Source organism: Cyberlindnera jadinii (assembly GCF_001661405.1).
Source record: "Cyberlindnera jadinii NRRL Y-1542 unplaced genomic scaffold CYBJAscaffold_10, whole genome shotgun sequence".
Lineage (NCBI taxonomy): Eukaryota > Fungi > Ascomycota > Saccharomycetes > Phaffomycetales > Wickerhamomycetaceae > Williopsis > Williopsis jadinii.
This window is the reverse complement of record NW_017963661.1, coordinates 1-15223: the sequence shown is the minus strand read 5'-3', so window position 1 is coordinate 15223 and position 15223 is coordinate 1. Positions and strand designations below refer to the sequence as shown.

The following is a 15223-nucleotide window of genomic DNA, read 5'->3' as shown; positions in this document are numbered from 1 at the left end:
GGTTTTTGCTATCGCCCCAGCCATTCTTGGGACTTTGAGGCTGGCCTAATCGGACTAGGGGGCGAGGGAGGACACAAAAACTCAAAACCCCAGTCTAAATTATATTCGCCTCCTAGTGCGCTCTCCTTCCCTTCTACCCAGCACAGTGTATACACAGGTCTACACACACACACAATGAAAGTATCACCAATCGCTTCTTTTGCGCTGCTCGGAGCATCTCAAGTGGATGCCTTTTCCGTCCAGCAGGCCCTGTTTTCTGAGAACTTGCTCCAAAGAGCTGCCAATGCCTTGAATACCCCCTTGGACTCAATCTCGTCCGAGGTTAAGGGTATCTGGGGAGATATGTCGTTGAAGTTCCCAAACGTGTTGGATTCTTTGCAGTTCTACTCTTCTCCAAAGCCACATACACGTCGTGCGAAGTGGGACTTCTCCACTACAAGTGAGTCGCTGCCAAACTACACCTTGAGAGGTAAGCATACCCCGGAGTCTCTTGGGATTGATACCGTTAAGCAGTACTCTGGTTACTTGGACATCGAGGACGAGGACAAACACTTCTTCTACTACTTCTTCGAGTCCAGAAACGACCCGAAGAACGACCCTGTGGTCTTGTGGTTGAACGGTGGCCCGGGCTGCTCATCCCTTACTGGGTTGTTCTTTGAGTTGGGCCCTGCCTCTATTGATGAGGATATCAAGCCGGTTCATAACCCTTACTCTTGGAATTCCAATGCTTCTGTGATCTTTTTGGACCAGCCAATCAACGTTGGTTATTCCTATTCCTCTTCTTCTGTGTCGAATACCATTGCCGCTGGTAAAGACGTGTACGCTTTCTTGGAGTTGTTCTTCAAGAAGTTCACAGAGTACAACGGATTGGACTTCCACATTGCTGGTGAGTCATATGCTGGTCACTACATCCCAGTCTTTGCCTCTGAAATCTTGAGTCACAAGGAGAGAGGATTTAACCTCACCTCAGTCTTGATTGGAAATGGGTTGACCGACCCACTGACCCAATACAAGTACTACGAGCCAATGGCGTGCGGTGAAGGTGGCGAACCAGCAGTGTTGCCAGAGGAGGAGTGCGAAGCAATGGAGGCAAACTTGGACCGTTGTTTGAGTTTGATTGATTCCTGTTATCAATCCGAATCTGCTTGGTCCTGTGTCCCTGCTACGGTTTACTGTAACAATGGACAGATTGGTCCATACCAGAAGACTGGTCGTAACGTTTACGATATCAGAAAGAACTGTGAAGGCAGCTCCTTGTGTTACGAGGGACTTGAGTACATCGACAAGTACTTGAACAAAGAGGAAGTCAAAGAGGCATTGGGAGCAGAGACAGATAACTATGAGAGTTGTAACTTTGACGTGAACCGTAACTTTGTCTTTGCAGGTGATTGGATGAAGCCATATCACAAGGATGTTATTGATTTGTTGGAGGCTGATTTGCCAGTGTTGATCTACGCTGGTGATAAGGACTTCATCTGTAACTGGTTGGGTAACCAAGGCTGGACCGATGTCCTTCCATGGTCAGGGACCCAACAATTCAGCAATGCAGAGACCAAGTCTTGGACTGTTGATGGTCAAAAGGCTGGTACCGTGAAGAACTACAAGAACTTCACCTTCTTGAGAATCTTTGGTGGTGGTCACATGGTTCCTTATGACCAACCAGAAAATTCTCTTGACTTCTTCAACGCATGGCTCGCTGGTAGACATACAATTGTTTAACCCCGTTATTACATATTGCTCCATATCATTCATGAAAATGTGCCATTTTGTGCTCTTTAGAGACAGTAAGAAGGTTGTCATTTCTTTAGAGGAGTATGAACGTACTCCTTGTGTGTGTCCTGCTCTTCGGGATTCAGTTTAATGTTTCCTGTTATATCGACGTCACAGTATATCTTTCACTAACAGTAGGGTGTGTAGTGTTCCTTTCGCACGGGGTGGCTAATAGAATGATTGATATGATGATGACAATTAGATGATTCTTTATAACAATATAATTCAGAAATATAAGAGAAGAGATTCAGTTCCTAAGAACTAGGAAAGACGAAATATAATGGTTCAAGGAGCCCCTTTTAAACCATCGTAGAGAAACACTCGAATCTTGAGGATTCGTGCTTCATGTTGTTATCAGATCCCAAAGAGGACGTGATCACTAGTAAAGTGTTACAGTAAATCACAGTTGCTATAATTCAGTGATAAATCCGGAAATCAAATCCGAAGGTCGAATATCGCAGCTTTTGTATCACCCATATCGCACACTTTTCCTGTCACAAATCAGTTTTGCTAGCATTTTGCTATCACTTTGTTGTACCATTTCCTGCGCTAACAGCAGTTTCACATTTGGCGCAAAAGTCTACAAAAGTCCACAAAAGGGGCACTTTTTTGGGCAACAGTTGTAGCCTTTAAATTTTCGCGAGTAGTTTTTTTAGTTTTTTTTTGGGGGGTATTGGAGCCTTTTTAAACGCAGCGATGACCAGCAAGAAGCGCTGTTAAAATCGATAAAACTCATAGAATTGGGACTCAATGGCAGCCAATAAGGTGTTTACTTTACTACAGGTAACATTCATTGTACTGGCACTCATTGCAGGTGTGGAGTACTTCAAATACTCCACCATGGTAAACTATGAATGGTTCCACTGTACGCCTCAACTCACGTTGATTCCAGGCACTGGGATTACAAAGGCCATTGCGGTTGGTGGACCTAGTTGTGATAAGCGTGGACAATTGAAGTCGATAACAAAGAGATTGACCAGAACCTTTGATCCAAATCTTGAACCTCTTGCATTCTGTCTTGCACAGGAGGGGAATAAAGTGGTTGGTTACGTTTCAAACGTTGATCAGCTCGAAACACTCGAACAATTCTGTCCAAATGTCATCTTATGGGATGATGTCTTTGATGCCATCGCGGACTAAGTAGGGTACATACGACTACCACCTTAGAGGTAATAATAATAATAATGTCAATAATAGTAACGTCATTGCATTCATGGATTTCCTTCATCGTACATAGGACATGCCTTATTTGTTCTGATGTGTCCAACAGCTCCACATGTGGCACACTTTCTAGTAGTACTTTTACCTTTACCAATCCCCTTGCCACCGAGGTTTTCCTTCTGAGCCTTTCTTTGGTTACGGCGTTCTTGATTCTTCTCCAATTTGGCCAACCGTTCTTTCAAGATCTTCTTGGTTTTCAGATTTTTTTCCTCATCATTGGTGACCTTGATATCATCGGGAATGATATCCTCCTCTAGCTTTTCACGACGCTTGATGTAAGCTTTGATAACTGCTGGGTCTTTAACAATCTCATACTTTCTCTGGAGGATACCGTTGGTGTCTCTCACCATTCTGGTGATCTTAAGGTACTTTGGCGGCTCAGAATTCTGAGCAACTTCATCATCAGGGGTTTCTCCGTTCACAATAGGTTCACTACCGGAAAGTTTTTTCTGTTGAGAGTACCATGCTCTGGAAATCTCTTCATCATAAGCCTTCTGTTGCAATGCAACGTTGTAACTGTGTCCATTGGATTCAAAACTCTTGAATCCACCTTTCATTGAGGTTTTGAAAAATGATATACTTTTACCCTCAGGATCGCCAGTCAATTGTAGCATTGCCTTACCCTGCGTTGCATTGATAAAATTTTTGGTCAAGTTCCAGAGAGCCAGCTCATCATTAACTTCCTCCCTTGAATAGAACTCTAGGTCTTCAAGGGTTTGTTGTGCAACCTGCATGGATTCTAAAAGAGTCAGATCCTCTGGAGAGATCAAGCGATCAGATGGCATAGGTTCTTTCAGTTTCCAGAATCCATGATCGTCACCTGAACGTTGGTACTCCATGAACTCTTTCAACCTCTGTCTATTTTGCATGTCGTTCTGATCCGGGAAATGTGCAGAGATATCCTTCACCAGTAATCTCTGTTCTGGACTTCTCTTCAAAACCCTATAGACAATTACCTTGAGCCTATTCTTACTTGCGGTAGTGACTTTTCTAGAATGTGGCCCTGGAATATCCACAACTGGTAAGAGTTGACCAACGACAAACAAATGATTGATATTTTTCAAGAAATACCTTTGAGAAGAATTACCACCAACACTTTTAATCAAGAGGAAGTCTGTACTTTGCGGATCTTGTTTGAACACCGGTGCCCTAATAAGTTTGTTGTACAAAGTTGGAATGATATTCCCTGGCTCGACAAAACCAAAGTTCCAAAAGGGAGACTTATCCTGGACTCCAAGAACATGTGTTTCACCTATAGGCAGCTTTGGTCTTGAAGTATCTGTTTCGTCCGTCTTTCTGTAATAGTTGATAAGTTTACTACCCATTCCAAAGTTAGTGACTACTATTGGAACCTGTTCTGTATGCTCCATTAAGATGGTCTGTGCTGTATCTGCTAAAGTGAGATCTGTTGTGGATGCGAAGCTCTCCTTTATATCTTTACCTCTATCTCTCTTCTTTTTCCTCAACTTCAACTTGGAGAACTGTACAACTTGGCCAGGTCTGACTTTGAATTTTGGTCTGTGGAAGCTACGAAGTTCATCCTTCGACAACTTGGCCTTATAGAATGGCGATTGTAGCCTTATTGCAGGTTGGGAATGCTCGATATTCAAGTTTCCAAGCGTTGATCTGACCTTGCTATGGTAATTTTCCTTCAAGAGCTCATAATTCTTATCATTAGAGAAATTGAACCTCGTTTGGAGTAACTTATCATTGGTCGGAAGTGTCGGAGCAGATCTGTTACCGGATTTGAACGATTTCTGGTCAACAAACAGTAAGTTTGGATCGTTAAGATCAAGTTGGAGCTTTGTAGGCAAGTGTCCTTCAAATATATCGTCGTCTTGGTAATCCTCGAATAGTTCATCATACGGCAGATCTTGTTTTCGTAAACTCGTCGGTGCTTCATCCGTCTTATCACCAACGAGTAATTCATAATCCCACTCCACTGTGGCTAGAGCCAAGTCCTCATCTGCTTTCACTCTAGACTTTTTTTCAGATAATTTATCCTCAAAGATATCCTCATCAACATGAATGATTCTCTTCCCGTTAGAGTTCTGCGTATATGAAAAGGCAGACTTGAATACTCTGCGCTGGTCAGTTTCCACCTCCAGTGATATCTTTGTTGGGAACAAAGGATGGAGATACTGCGGTTGTTGATATGGATAATTTATGGGAGTCGCTGCAAAAACAGTATTCATCTTCAGTATCTCGTTCTTCTTAAAAGCGGGATGGTAGTATTTCAGCAGCTTCTCCTGAAACATCCTCTGTTCATTGTCCTCTTGTTTTGACTTCTCAATCTTTGCATCCGTTTCAACTTGTTCAAAAGAGCCTAAACCATCGTAATCAACATCATGCTTCTGCTCAAAGAGCTTGTCAAACTGCTTACCAGTCTCGTTCCCAACATCCCCTCCTTGTAAGGCCTTGAAGAAATCATCCTCATCATCACCGCCATCACCCCCTGTGCCTTGCTTACGCGCCGGTTCCTCCTCGGGTAATTCATCATCAGCTAGTTCATCTTCATCTTCAAAATCAATGGCATCTTCAGCGTGCTCCGTCTTCATATCACCCAGGGCGCCAACACTGAAGTTCATTCCATTATCTCCCAAAATGGCACTGAGCGCACCATCTTCATCAGTCAGTTTGCTCATGCTGGTCTTTAGCCGGTTACCTTTGTTTACCTTCCGTTGACTACTGTCACAAGCGCTGATTTCTTCGTTGGCCGTTTTTCAATTTTTGTGTTCCGGACCACAGAGGAAAAAGTTGAAAAGTGCGATTTGTTGTTGTTTGTTGTTGTTATTGTCAAGGAAACGGATCAACAATACAGCATTGAAATGTCAGGGAGACAGTCATTGTACGGTCAATCGTTATTAAGAAACGCAAGCTCGGTAAATCTGATAGAGTCTCATGAGAAACATTGGAAACGAGATTGGTATACGCCGTCCAAGAGTGTTGTTCCGTCATCAACGGTAACACCAAGTGGCACGCCAACACCATTTGGAGAGGAGAGGGAGCTGACGCAGAGTTCCAATGTTCAAAAGTTGCCGTTCAGTGTGAAGACGTGGGTACTAAACACGGAGTACAAACCGGTTATAGATGGCGATGACAGTGATATACTCGATTTTAACTCCTTCAACGTTGTCAAGTCGAAGAAGTCATCTTCAGGATTGACCGATGATGCGATCAGGGGTGCCGTCGGGTCAGAAAGCGTACTGGCTGGCTTATCAAAGAGTGTTGATAGTGCGACACAAAGAGCTGTGGGTACTACAGAGGTTAAAGAAGAGAAAGAAGAAGTTCAAACTCCATCAACTTTGGCAACTTCAAATGCAACACCAACCCCGGCACCAGCACCAGCTGAAGAAGCCACTTCACCTACAACTGCAACTGAAACTACGACAGATCAACACGAGGAACAGGAACCAACAGTCATAATCGGAAACCAGGACGCCGACGGTGATGTTGTCATGTAGAAATGTGTGTATAAACATATGTAAAACCACAACGTTTAAACCAACGCTGATTCAGTTGGAGATTTGATCTTGATAAACGTAACACCTTCACGTGTAACAGCAGCAGTTTGTTTCAAATTCAAGTCATCTTCCAGACTCCACGAAAATTCAGTGCTTGAACCCTTATCCTTTAATTCGTTGCGGTACTTCTTCTTGTTCTCTCTCATCTGTTTTAACGTTGTTTGATCACCGTGACACATTGAAAATGCAACCAATGAATTTGGGGGAATAGATTCATATATAGACCGTAACCTGTCGTTGAGTCGATTGTATAGCTCTGATTTACTTTCCTCGGTAAATTGACCATTCTCTTGGGCAAACTCAACTTCTTTGAGATTGGCCACTATGAGGTCATATTCAGCAATCTTTGAAATGGTCTTTGCAACGACATCGTCGTCGTTTAAGCATGTGATGTATCTGTTTTGTTCCGCTTGAACCCTTTGGAAATCCAATATTAACGCTTTCTTATCTATCTTCATGAGGTCGTTGAAGATCAATTCTCCATCAATGACTTTCCCCAACAGTCCACCTTCTGACAGTTTCAATTTCACCAGTTCAAGGCACGCTTTCGAATCTTCTACGGAGTCATGTTCACCTTCTTGTATAACTCTTTTCAAGTATTGCTTTGTCAGATACTTCAACGAGGATTTAAATGGTGGGCCTCTTGGATGCTCGAATATCAACGAAGTATCAACGATATTGGGATGCATAATCTTCATAACGTTTAAATCGTTCTCCAAGGAATGCCCGATGAGATAATCTTTTGAGCTTACAATGCTTTGAATCTTCTTCTGTATGTCTTTCAAAGTGGTTGTAACGTCTTTTAGCAGCTCTTCTGTGATACCGCTATACTTTGTGAGATAATCTGTAATCTCTTCCTCCGGCTTCACATACTCGTCAATTAAGACCGTTTCGGTGAAGTCGATTAACGAAATCCGTGTGAGAACTTTACCTGTCTTGCTCTCACACATCTCGCAATCCATTGCAAAGGTATGAGACCCATCATGTTCAAATTCAAACGTTTCAGCCCATCCTTCGGGGATGGTTGCTCCCTCATCTCTGAGATCATTATGTATAGGGTAGTTATTCGCAAGCATCTCCTCATAGGAAGCAGCTAGGTCTGGTAGTACAAGTTTCTTTACGCTCAGCTCCCTTATGACGTTTTCCTTTTGCTTCTTTGTATACCGTCTCTTGGTGAATGCCTGCATCAACGGGAAGATAGATTCACGATCTCCAGGCGCTTTCATCGGCACCATCTGATCAAAAGCTTCCTTTAAGAATGGCAATTCACGAGGTATACCATCACGAGAACAAGGCAAAGTTCCTGAAGGAGCTACGAATTCGCTTGCTCCAATCCCAGGCACCAGCACAATAACCACACACTCAACATTTGATTTCTGTTTTATGGAGACAAAATCCACGCTTTCGTTGGAAGCACCAAGCACAAAGAGTGCAAGATCTCGAAGTTCGTTGAAACCATGGGATCTGGCCTGTTGGACCAAATCCAACCTCGGTGCCTTCAGTCCTTTAACTTTCTTACCTGCACCACCAGCATGTGAAATGGATGACCTTGCAGCACTGGATCTTCTTCTCTTTGCTTTGATGGACTCATTATGAGCCTTTTCTTCAGCAGTGCTGGATATCACCAGTCCTGATACATTAGATTCGATAGGATTGAAAGACATGAGACTTAGTTAAAGCGCCCGTACTCAACCTCTCCCGTTCTTTACCTCTTCCACAACCTTAGAGAGCTCAACAGTATGGAGCGCTCGTTGGAGTTTTTTTCCCCCTTCTTCGGGGTTGTGCGCTGTTGTCCACCGAGCGAGAATTTTTCTAAAGGCCATATCTGCGTTCCGAACAAGGGACACAATCAAACGTGGTGACATCTCGCCCACATTTGAGGGAATTCTTAGCCATCGTCTTCATCAAGTGGTTTTCTGGCCATAGTTCGTGTGAATAGTAAAGCCCCCGGATAGGCTCACAGGGCAAGACCTCTTCCCGCCTGGCTGCTGAAGTCGTGTACATCCCATTGCTTACTCATAATTACGGATGTAATTACTGTCCGCCTCAAATGTCCTGATGAATTTTCCGCTTGATTAATACTGGGTGGTGTTCGTATTGGTAGCCTTATGTCAGCATGACATGCGTCCCATGTTCGGTTGAAATTGCCTATGATGCTTCACTGACAGCTAGGGAGTACTGAGGTGATAAGGTGTAACTTTAAAACCCTAATTAAACCTTATCCAATTGTTTGAAGTTGAATGGGCCGGACCCAACTCCCTTTTGTTTCACCTGAGCGCAGGATGCTGCTGGCGGGGGGGGGGGGCAATTGACTGTCATGAATCAAAAACTGGAGTAAGTCCGTTGAAATGAAGGAAAGCACAGTGTGTGACTTATTGGTACTGGTGCAGGTATACTGTATCCTCCACTCTGTTATTTACCGTAAATTTTGATGGATCTATAGAATCCAATTTTATTGCAGGTAGATTGAGCCTAGGACTCTGAAAGCTTACAGCCATATCTCCCCCCTTCAATGGTGGACATGACAACCTCAGGCTCAGTACTAAGCTGTGTAAAAGAGCATACTTAGCCGCGCCACCCGAGAATTAACACCAAGCTTACACCAGCCATAGTGTCAACAGTGAATATGACCTATGGTTGAATGATGCCTGTGGGCCAGTTCTCTTTTGTCGCATTCGTGTTGAGGCGTCCTCGAGGAATGTTACAGAATTGATATGCAGGAGACGTAAGAATTGGAGGGAAATTTGGAGCGATTAATACCCTGAGGGTTAGTCACGGGAAGGTTGATAGCAGGCTGTGATACTCCTGTCATGGGTATGACCAACTCGTAAACGCCCAGAGAAATTCCATCACGAATCTGGAGTGTATTAATGAGTTATTCACCCAAAGATGAACATATGTCCTTGGTCGAAGAAGACACTCCTGTAAATGACCTGACGTCGTATGCGTTGTGACCCTTAAATACATGTAATGTGCATCATGAGGATAGTAAATATCTAATCCAACTAAGAACAGCATCTATTCTTAACCCGGAACCATGGCTACGATGGGTTTTCGGTTGTGTTATTCCTATGCTGAGGGGGACATCCATGTTTGTACTCTTTGGATGGATACAGAACAGCATATAATCACAACTTTAGCTCGATGATTGAATGATCACGGGTTAATGAAATTTATTAATATTTTTGACATTGTACTAAAAGACGCATTTTTTTACCAAATAGCTCATACCCATAGATGATGAATATGATATCTTGTAAAAGTAATAGTAGGCGTATTGAGTTTGGTCTCGGTCATAATAGGAACATTTCAGAATTCCGATGTTAGCACCTGCAATGTCATACCGAGATCCGGTAAAAGCATATGGTAACTTGTCAAGGCGGTATCTTGCAGGCCGAGAATGGTCATGCTGTATGCATGTCTAGGTAAGCAGAAGAATTCACGAACCCCAGTTTTGTGTAAAGCTGCAAGATGAGTAGATGTTCAACTCTGGGTTGATCATGAAGGTTCTTCACGATGCAAGAAATTAGGACCAGTAGTGTACATCTAGGGGCTCTCATTGGAACTATAAGGTTGCAGCTCGCAGCCGACCACTTTTCTCTATTACAATTGTCGGGGAGGGGGGTTGTGTCATATCTATGGTTTCATGAATATGATTGTTGCACTTCAAAAGAAGTTATACTATAGAAAAGTATATATAGAACAATGTTTGAGTGGTGAACGATACCATCCATCCTGTTTACTCTATTGTACGCCGAAACATTAGACCATGAAGTATGATTTCAAAATATTCATTAGTCAAATTTTAGAGTACAGGGGAAGAGGATGGGACACATATGAAAACGTCCCAACTCTTCAACTGTCAAGACTAAGGAGGAGAGTCATTTCCCAAATTTCGTGTTCGGCTCTGTTGGAGGCTGAAGAATTCATGTACGGGCTTGATAGTCCCAATCCTCCAAGAACCAAAGCTCTAGCCCATTGGTCAGTACTACTACCTTCCAATTGTTAACAGTTGCATTAGGAGGCTTGCACATTCGCCGGAGATTGATACACATATGCATGTGTGGCTGTGTCCTGTGGTGGTACACACATAGTCCGTAGTTGGCACACATAGTCCGAAGTTGGCACACTTATGGGGATTGACGGGCTCAGAATTCCTACTAAAGAAAGGCATATATGTGCCCACCATGCGTTGATGTCGACAAGTTATCTACTGTGTTCTAAAAAATAAATTGAAATATAATCTGGCATGAGTTAAGATAGTACAATATACGGATATAATTGCGCATCTTCAAATTATGCATTGATTAATATCTGTTATTCAGCTGTTTGTTGATTCATTCGTATGAATTGTACCAGTGAGTAGATTTGGTCTGCTTGTGAACTAAGCAATGTACTTATATGCACGCAGATATTCTAATTCGACTGCCCCTCGTGGCATAGATTCCAGTTAATTATGGACAGCTCGAGCTAACTTAATAATATCACTTGGAATTAGTAATCATTTGTGTCAATATCACTAATGCGCATACAGCAATATGGAATTTTAGATATGTGGACTACGGGATGTACTCCAAAAACACTGTCTTCAATGAGGAGGAATTTAAATCATTGAAGTTAAAATCTTCTGTATTGTGATGCAAGAACTCTGGACATATTGAACAGCTCGCTCAAGCCTTTAACTGGAGGTGGGAAATTGGAGAACTCGAAAACGTAATATCAAAGTGAACTTTCTGTGTTTGAAATGTGTGGATTGTATGAGGTCCGCTTGATGGTTTCAGTGAGGCGAAAGTGATCGAGGGGGTTGAGCAGCTATACAGACGAAAGAAAGCACAAACATCCAAGTTTGAAATCATAGATATATAACTTGAGAATATTACTTTCTGTTCATGGTTTGCGTAAAGTTCATCACCGTATTTGGTCTGAGATGTGCTCTGCTATTATGCAACAGACATTACGTACCAAATTCGGCAACATCCAGATACTACATCATAATTTTTCCAGATGTCTACATGCGGTGTCAGAAAATGAGTGTGTCTGTATTGTACAGAGAATTGGAAGATCGAGAAAGCATGAACACATAGGCCAGAGTTGCTATATTATCAATTTACCATCGACATCGTGACGGAATTATTCGTAAGGTCTTGCATACGCCCAAGATTGGGAACCCCCAGTAGGGTGCGGCTGTTGTAAACCCGAGATATGAGCAGTAGTAGTGAAGGTATTAGAAACTAGTGGCAGTAGAGGTATTTCTGATACAGGATTACCGATTTGTGTAGCAACACAGTGGTAAAGGAAATTGTAGAAATTAAGATGCTTGATGTTGACTACAATTCAACTGTATGCGTCCATCAAAACGACAAATATCTATAAGATGTGGTTACATGCCGGTCCTAAGTTTACAGACATGAGTTGCTTATAATCCTCAAGTTTTAACATCCCCTTTTGTTTCCGAGTGGTAATTTATAAATAATAGGTATATGAAGAGCTATATACAATGGATGTATTGGCAGTCGTAGGATATCTCTTATACATGCATAAAGGCTATGATATTGCACCACATTGACACTAGTTTTAGTCATGGAGGCCAATTTTTTCTAGCGTTTCTGGAAATTCAAACGGACAAATTCTAACCTAGCTCATGCTTCTTTCTCGTAAACATACGTCGCAAATTTTTGAATAACTACAATTTAATGTACTTTATATAGCTTTAAGTCCCAATGGGTGTGCTATTGACCCTTCGCATTTAAAACCAATTTATTGGAATTGTACTTATAATTATTAAGAATCATCTGTTGTAGAGGTTATTCAAAGGGAAAACTCATCGAGAACCTTATGCTCTTTATCCGTTTACTTGAGGGAAGAACCATCATTATTATCTTATATTTTCCATATTATATTGATTAAGAATTATCTTGGCATACTTCATATTACTAGTAATCCTTCAACAGCACACACGCATGGCATGATATATATATCAAATACTCAGGATAGTTATTTGGTTGTTTGGAATATTGTGACGTCCATATTCCCTGGGTGGTTGTGAGCTGAACCCCGAAGAACACAGATCTTTCAAAGATTATGCGGTTTTAAGGACCCAGCAGGGATCGGCCGCCGACCCGCAACAATTTGAGGCGTCCAATTTTTCTCTGTTAAGTATAAACTTCGGAGCTGCATCTTAGAAGATGAGTCCCTCATCCAGAACTACCACCAGTGGTACAGAGAGCCGCATCCCTATGCATGCGGCAATAATGAAATAAATAAGTGGAACCTGAAGTTGACATTTACTAACCTGCATTTACGCTTGAGGTCTCCGGTGCGTATTGATCGCTGGCTGTTGTTGTTCATTGCTGGTTCCATGTCGAACAGATACCGAGTGCCAATAACGATCATAAATTTGACGGGCTTTGAATATCGAGTAGCTACTTTGTTATGATCAACTATTCCCCCCAGATTAGAAATCTCACGATGAGTTGTTTTAAGTGAACAAGTACCATTCCTATGCTGATAAGAAAATATCAGCAAATCATTTTTGCGATTATCCCTTACCTAACCCGGCCTACCCACTACTATTTTACACATCTGCATAACACAATTTACCAATGCAACATATGTTAGTAGACGTGCGTTATCTTCTACACAGTCACTTCTGGGATCAAATTTCAGTGCATAAAGGAGAAATGTGTGTTTAAACCTAGATATACAAGTTCAGTTATCATAGATATTGGAAAATAAATTCTCAATAATTAGTGGCCCCTCCCCGAAATTAAGACTGTGGCTTTCCTATTTTTATCATGGAGACTTTTGAAACAACAAGACTCTTGTGGTGATCAATTTCTGAGAGACTTGGGGACTTCTGTCAACCATAACAACTGTTGGGTAGTCATTTCACTCATGTCATGTTGTTCAAAAACTGAAATGTCTTTTAATCCGGATTTCATCTACCGTAAAAACATCGTGCATAATATAACATTCTTGCGATTTAATTAACAGGATGATACAGTTCCAAATTCGATGGATGTTGAAGAATAATATTGCTTTCGTTGCGTCCTTTCGTTGAATAATGAAATGAATTCAAGCGTGTGCAAGATGAGTGAAGATATACAGGGTGAACAAGCGAACTTGAACCTCCTCGGGTACAGCTCCGTTACCTCTTCCCCATCTCATTTCCTTGTACAGTTTGAGGAATAACCAATAGCCATGTAGCTAAGGCAGGTGAAGCCATGCTGCATCATCCACCATCAATCATGAACACTAGCTGCCTGATATTTGTGCATATAACCAATCTGTAGTGCCATTTCTAAACATCATATTATGTAATCATGCAAGCTGCGAGAGCTGACCAGGACTCAGGATAGCGTCGCATTGAATGCAGTCATCCCACAGCTGCATGCAGATGCAAGTGAAATGAATCACACATACCGAGTAATGAAACTAACTATAGTTCAGCTGCTACTTTATCCATATCGTCTCCTAGATATAATACACATTCATGTCTGTAGGTACTATTCGCAACCTTGGCACTCTGTGATAAGCAACCATTTATCATGTACCTGCAAACTGCCATGTTCAGTGACCCATGTCTAGTTGCTCATCCAACCTCTATGCCATCATCCATCCTACTTGCAGTTTAGGAAAACAGATTGAGAAGGTGTGATGTGCTCCTGCCCTTTACTACAGCCATCCATATACAGATGGTGTTTTTGTATTGAAAAGTGCAATAGTTTGCGAGAACAGGTCTCAGTGAACTGTGGAGCTCCTTTTCCATTATAAATGCAAATGCAAATCCCCCGACACACTTCATTCCCGAAGCGTTTTTATGTTATACTCAAACGTTTGAAAACAATCCTTACTTTTAGGCTTTCTAACACCATGAGAGCCTATAAGTTATTCACATATTTATTTGTGTTGCTATCAACACGAATACTCTTTGTTCAAGCTGCCGATGAATCGAGCAGTGCAGCTCCTCCGACAAGTTTGTCTATACAGACAGTTACCACCGATCTGGCTGTAGAGACATCTGTATCCAGTGTGTGTGGGTATGAGTCAAGTGTCGGCACTTTGAATGGTCACGTCTATGCTTACAGATACGTAATTGAAGCGGAAAATTATCAATCGTTCTTGGTCACATACAGACAGTATACCATCACTTGGTTTTTCACGTTTGCTGAAGATATCGACGCTACTAGTTTCAGTGCTTATTACAGTGGTATACATCTTGACGATTTGAGTGGTGTTGTTAACATCGAAAAGGGCCAATTGATGTTGACTTATACCGCCACATTCCCATACCTCACACTTTGGCTTTCTGTGACCAACTACTGTATCTTTGAGTATGTGTCTTGGGCCTGGACCTTATCCGATGAGGAGATTCTCAACTTCTACAGTGGTGATTTGGGATCCGGTATTGTAAACATTCTTGACCAACTGGCCTGTGGAGTTGTGACTTTGGCTGACTGTCCCATTTACTCAACATCTATGGATTACAATTGTGTAGATCTCGCAACAGTTCAGACGTGCAATTCTGAATACAATCTTGACGATGAGTTTTCTTATGCAGAATTCGACTTGTTGTCCAGTGCTGCGGATAGCGAATCATCATCCGCCTCGGCGGACAGTTCTAGCGACCGCGAATCGTCTAGTGTTGAAGACTCAGCAGCCGCCAGCTCATTTGACGATGGTGTTTACACCACCACTTACACAGATGA

The 15223-nt window shown here is 42.1% G+C and overlaps 6 protein-coding genes across 6 annotated transcripts; 4 read left to right on the top strand and 2 right to left on the bottom strand.

The window, feature by feature from the left end:
• The first annotated feature begins 162 nt into the window (after positions 1 to 162).
• On the top strand, positions 163 to 2043 carry PRC1 (carboxypeptidase C PRC1). The gene has a single exon (XM_020213389.1). It carries the CDS (start codon positions 175 to 177, stop codon positions 1717 to 1719), a length of 1545 nt encoding a protein of 514 aa, XP_020069508.1. The 5' UTR covers positions 163 to 174; the 3' UTR covers positions 1720 to 2043.
• Positions 2044 to 2464: 421 nt separating this feature from the next.
• LIP1 (sphingosine N-acyltransferase subunit LIP1) lies at positions 2465 to 2994 on the top strand. Its single transcript, XM_020215357.1, has one exon. It carries the CDS (start codon positions 2521 to 2523, stop codon positions 2908 to 2910), a length of 390 nt encoding a protein of 129 aa, XP_020069507.1. The 5' UTR covers positions 2465 to 2520; the 3' UTR covers positions 2911 to 2994.
• On the bottom strand, positions 2955 to 5662 carry TAF1 (histone acetyltransferase). Its single transcript, XM_020215356.1, has one exon. It carries the CDS (start codon positions 5634 to 5636, stop codon positions 2982 to 2984), a length of 2655 nt encoding a protein of 884 aa, XP_020069506.1. The 5' UTR covers positions 5637 to 5662; the 3' UTR covers positions 2955 to 2981.
• A 157-nt stretch (positions 5663 to 5819) lies between these two features.
• Positions 5820 to 6455, top strand: RTT102 (Rtt102p; the record flags this gene model as incomplete). Its single annotated transcript, XM_020216516.1, has 1 exon — positions 5820 to 6455. One exon carries the CDS (start codon positions 5820 to 5822, stop codon positions 6453 to 6455), a length of 636 nt encoding a protein of 211 aa, XP_020069505.1.
• A 485-nt stretch (positions 6456 to 6940) lies between these two features.
• On the bottom strand, positions 6941 to 7972 carry RNH70 (Rnh70p; the record flags this gene model as incomplete). The annotated part of the gene is made up of 1 exon (XM_020212069.1): positions 6941 to 7972. A coding segment is annotated over one exon (1032 nt), but the record flags the coding sequence as incomplete, so codon positions are not given.
• Positions 7973 to 14387: 6415 nt separating this feature from the next.
• On the top strand, positions 14388 to 15223 carry CYBJADRAFT_179371 (uncharacterized protein; the record flags this gene model as incomplete). The annotated part of the gene is made up of 1 exon (XM_020216973.1): positions 14388 to 15223. A coding segment is annotated over one exon (836 nt), but the record flags the coding sequence as incomplete, so codon positions are not given.

Excerpts from the sequence above, each read along its gene's own strand:
- LIP1 (XM_020215357.1), top strand. The coding sequence starts at position 2,521 with ATGGCAGCCAATAAGGTGTTTACTTTACTACAGGTAACATTCATTGTA.
- TAF1 (XM_020215356.1), bottom strand. The coding sequence starts at position 5,636 with ATGAGCAAACTGACTGATGAAGATGGTGCGCTCAGTGCCATTTTGGGA.
- PRC1 (XM_020213389.1), top strand. The coding sequence starts at position 175 with ATGAAAGTATCACCAATCGCTTCTTTTGCGCTGCTCGGAGCATCTCAA.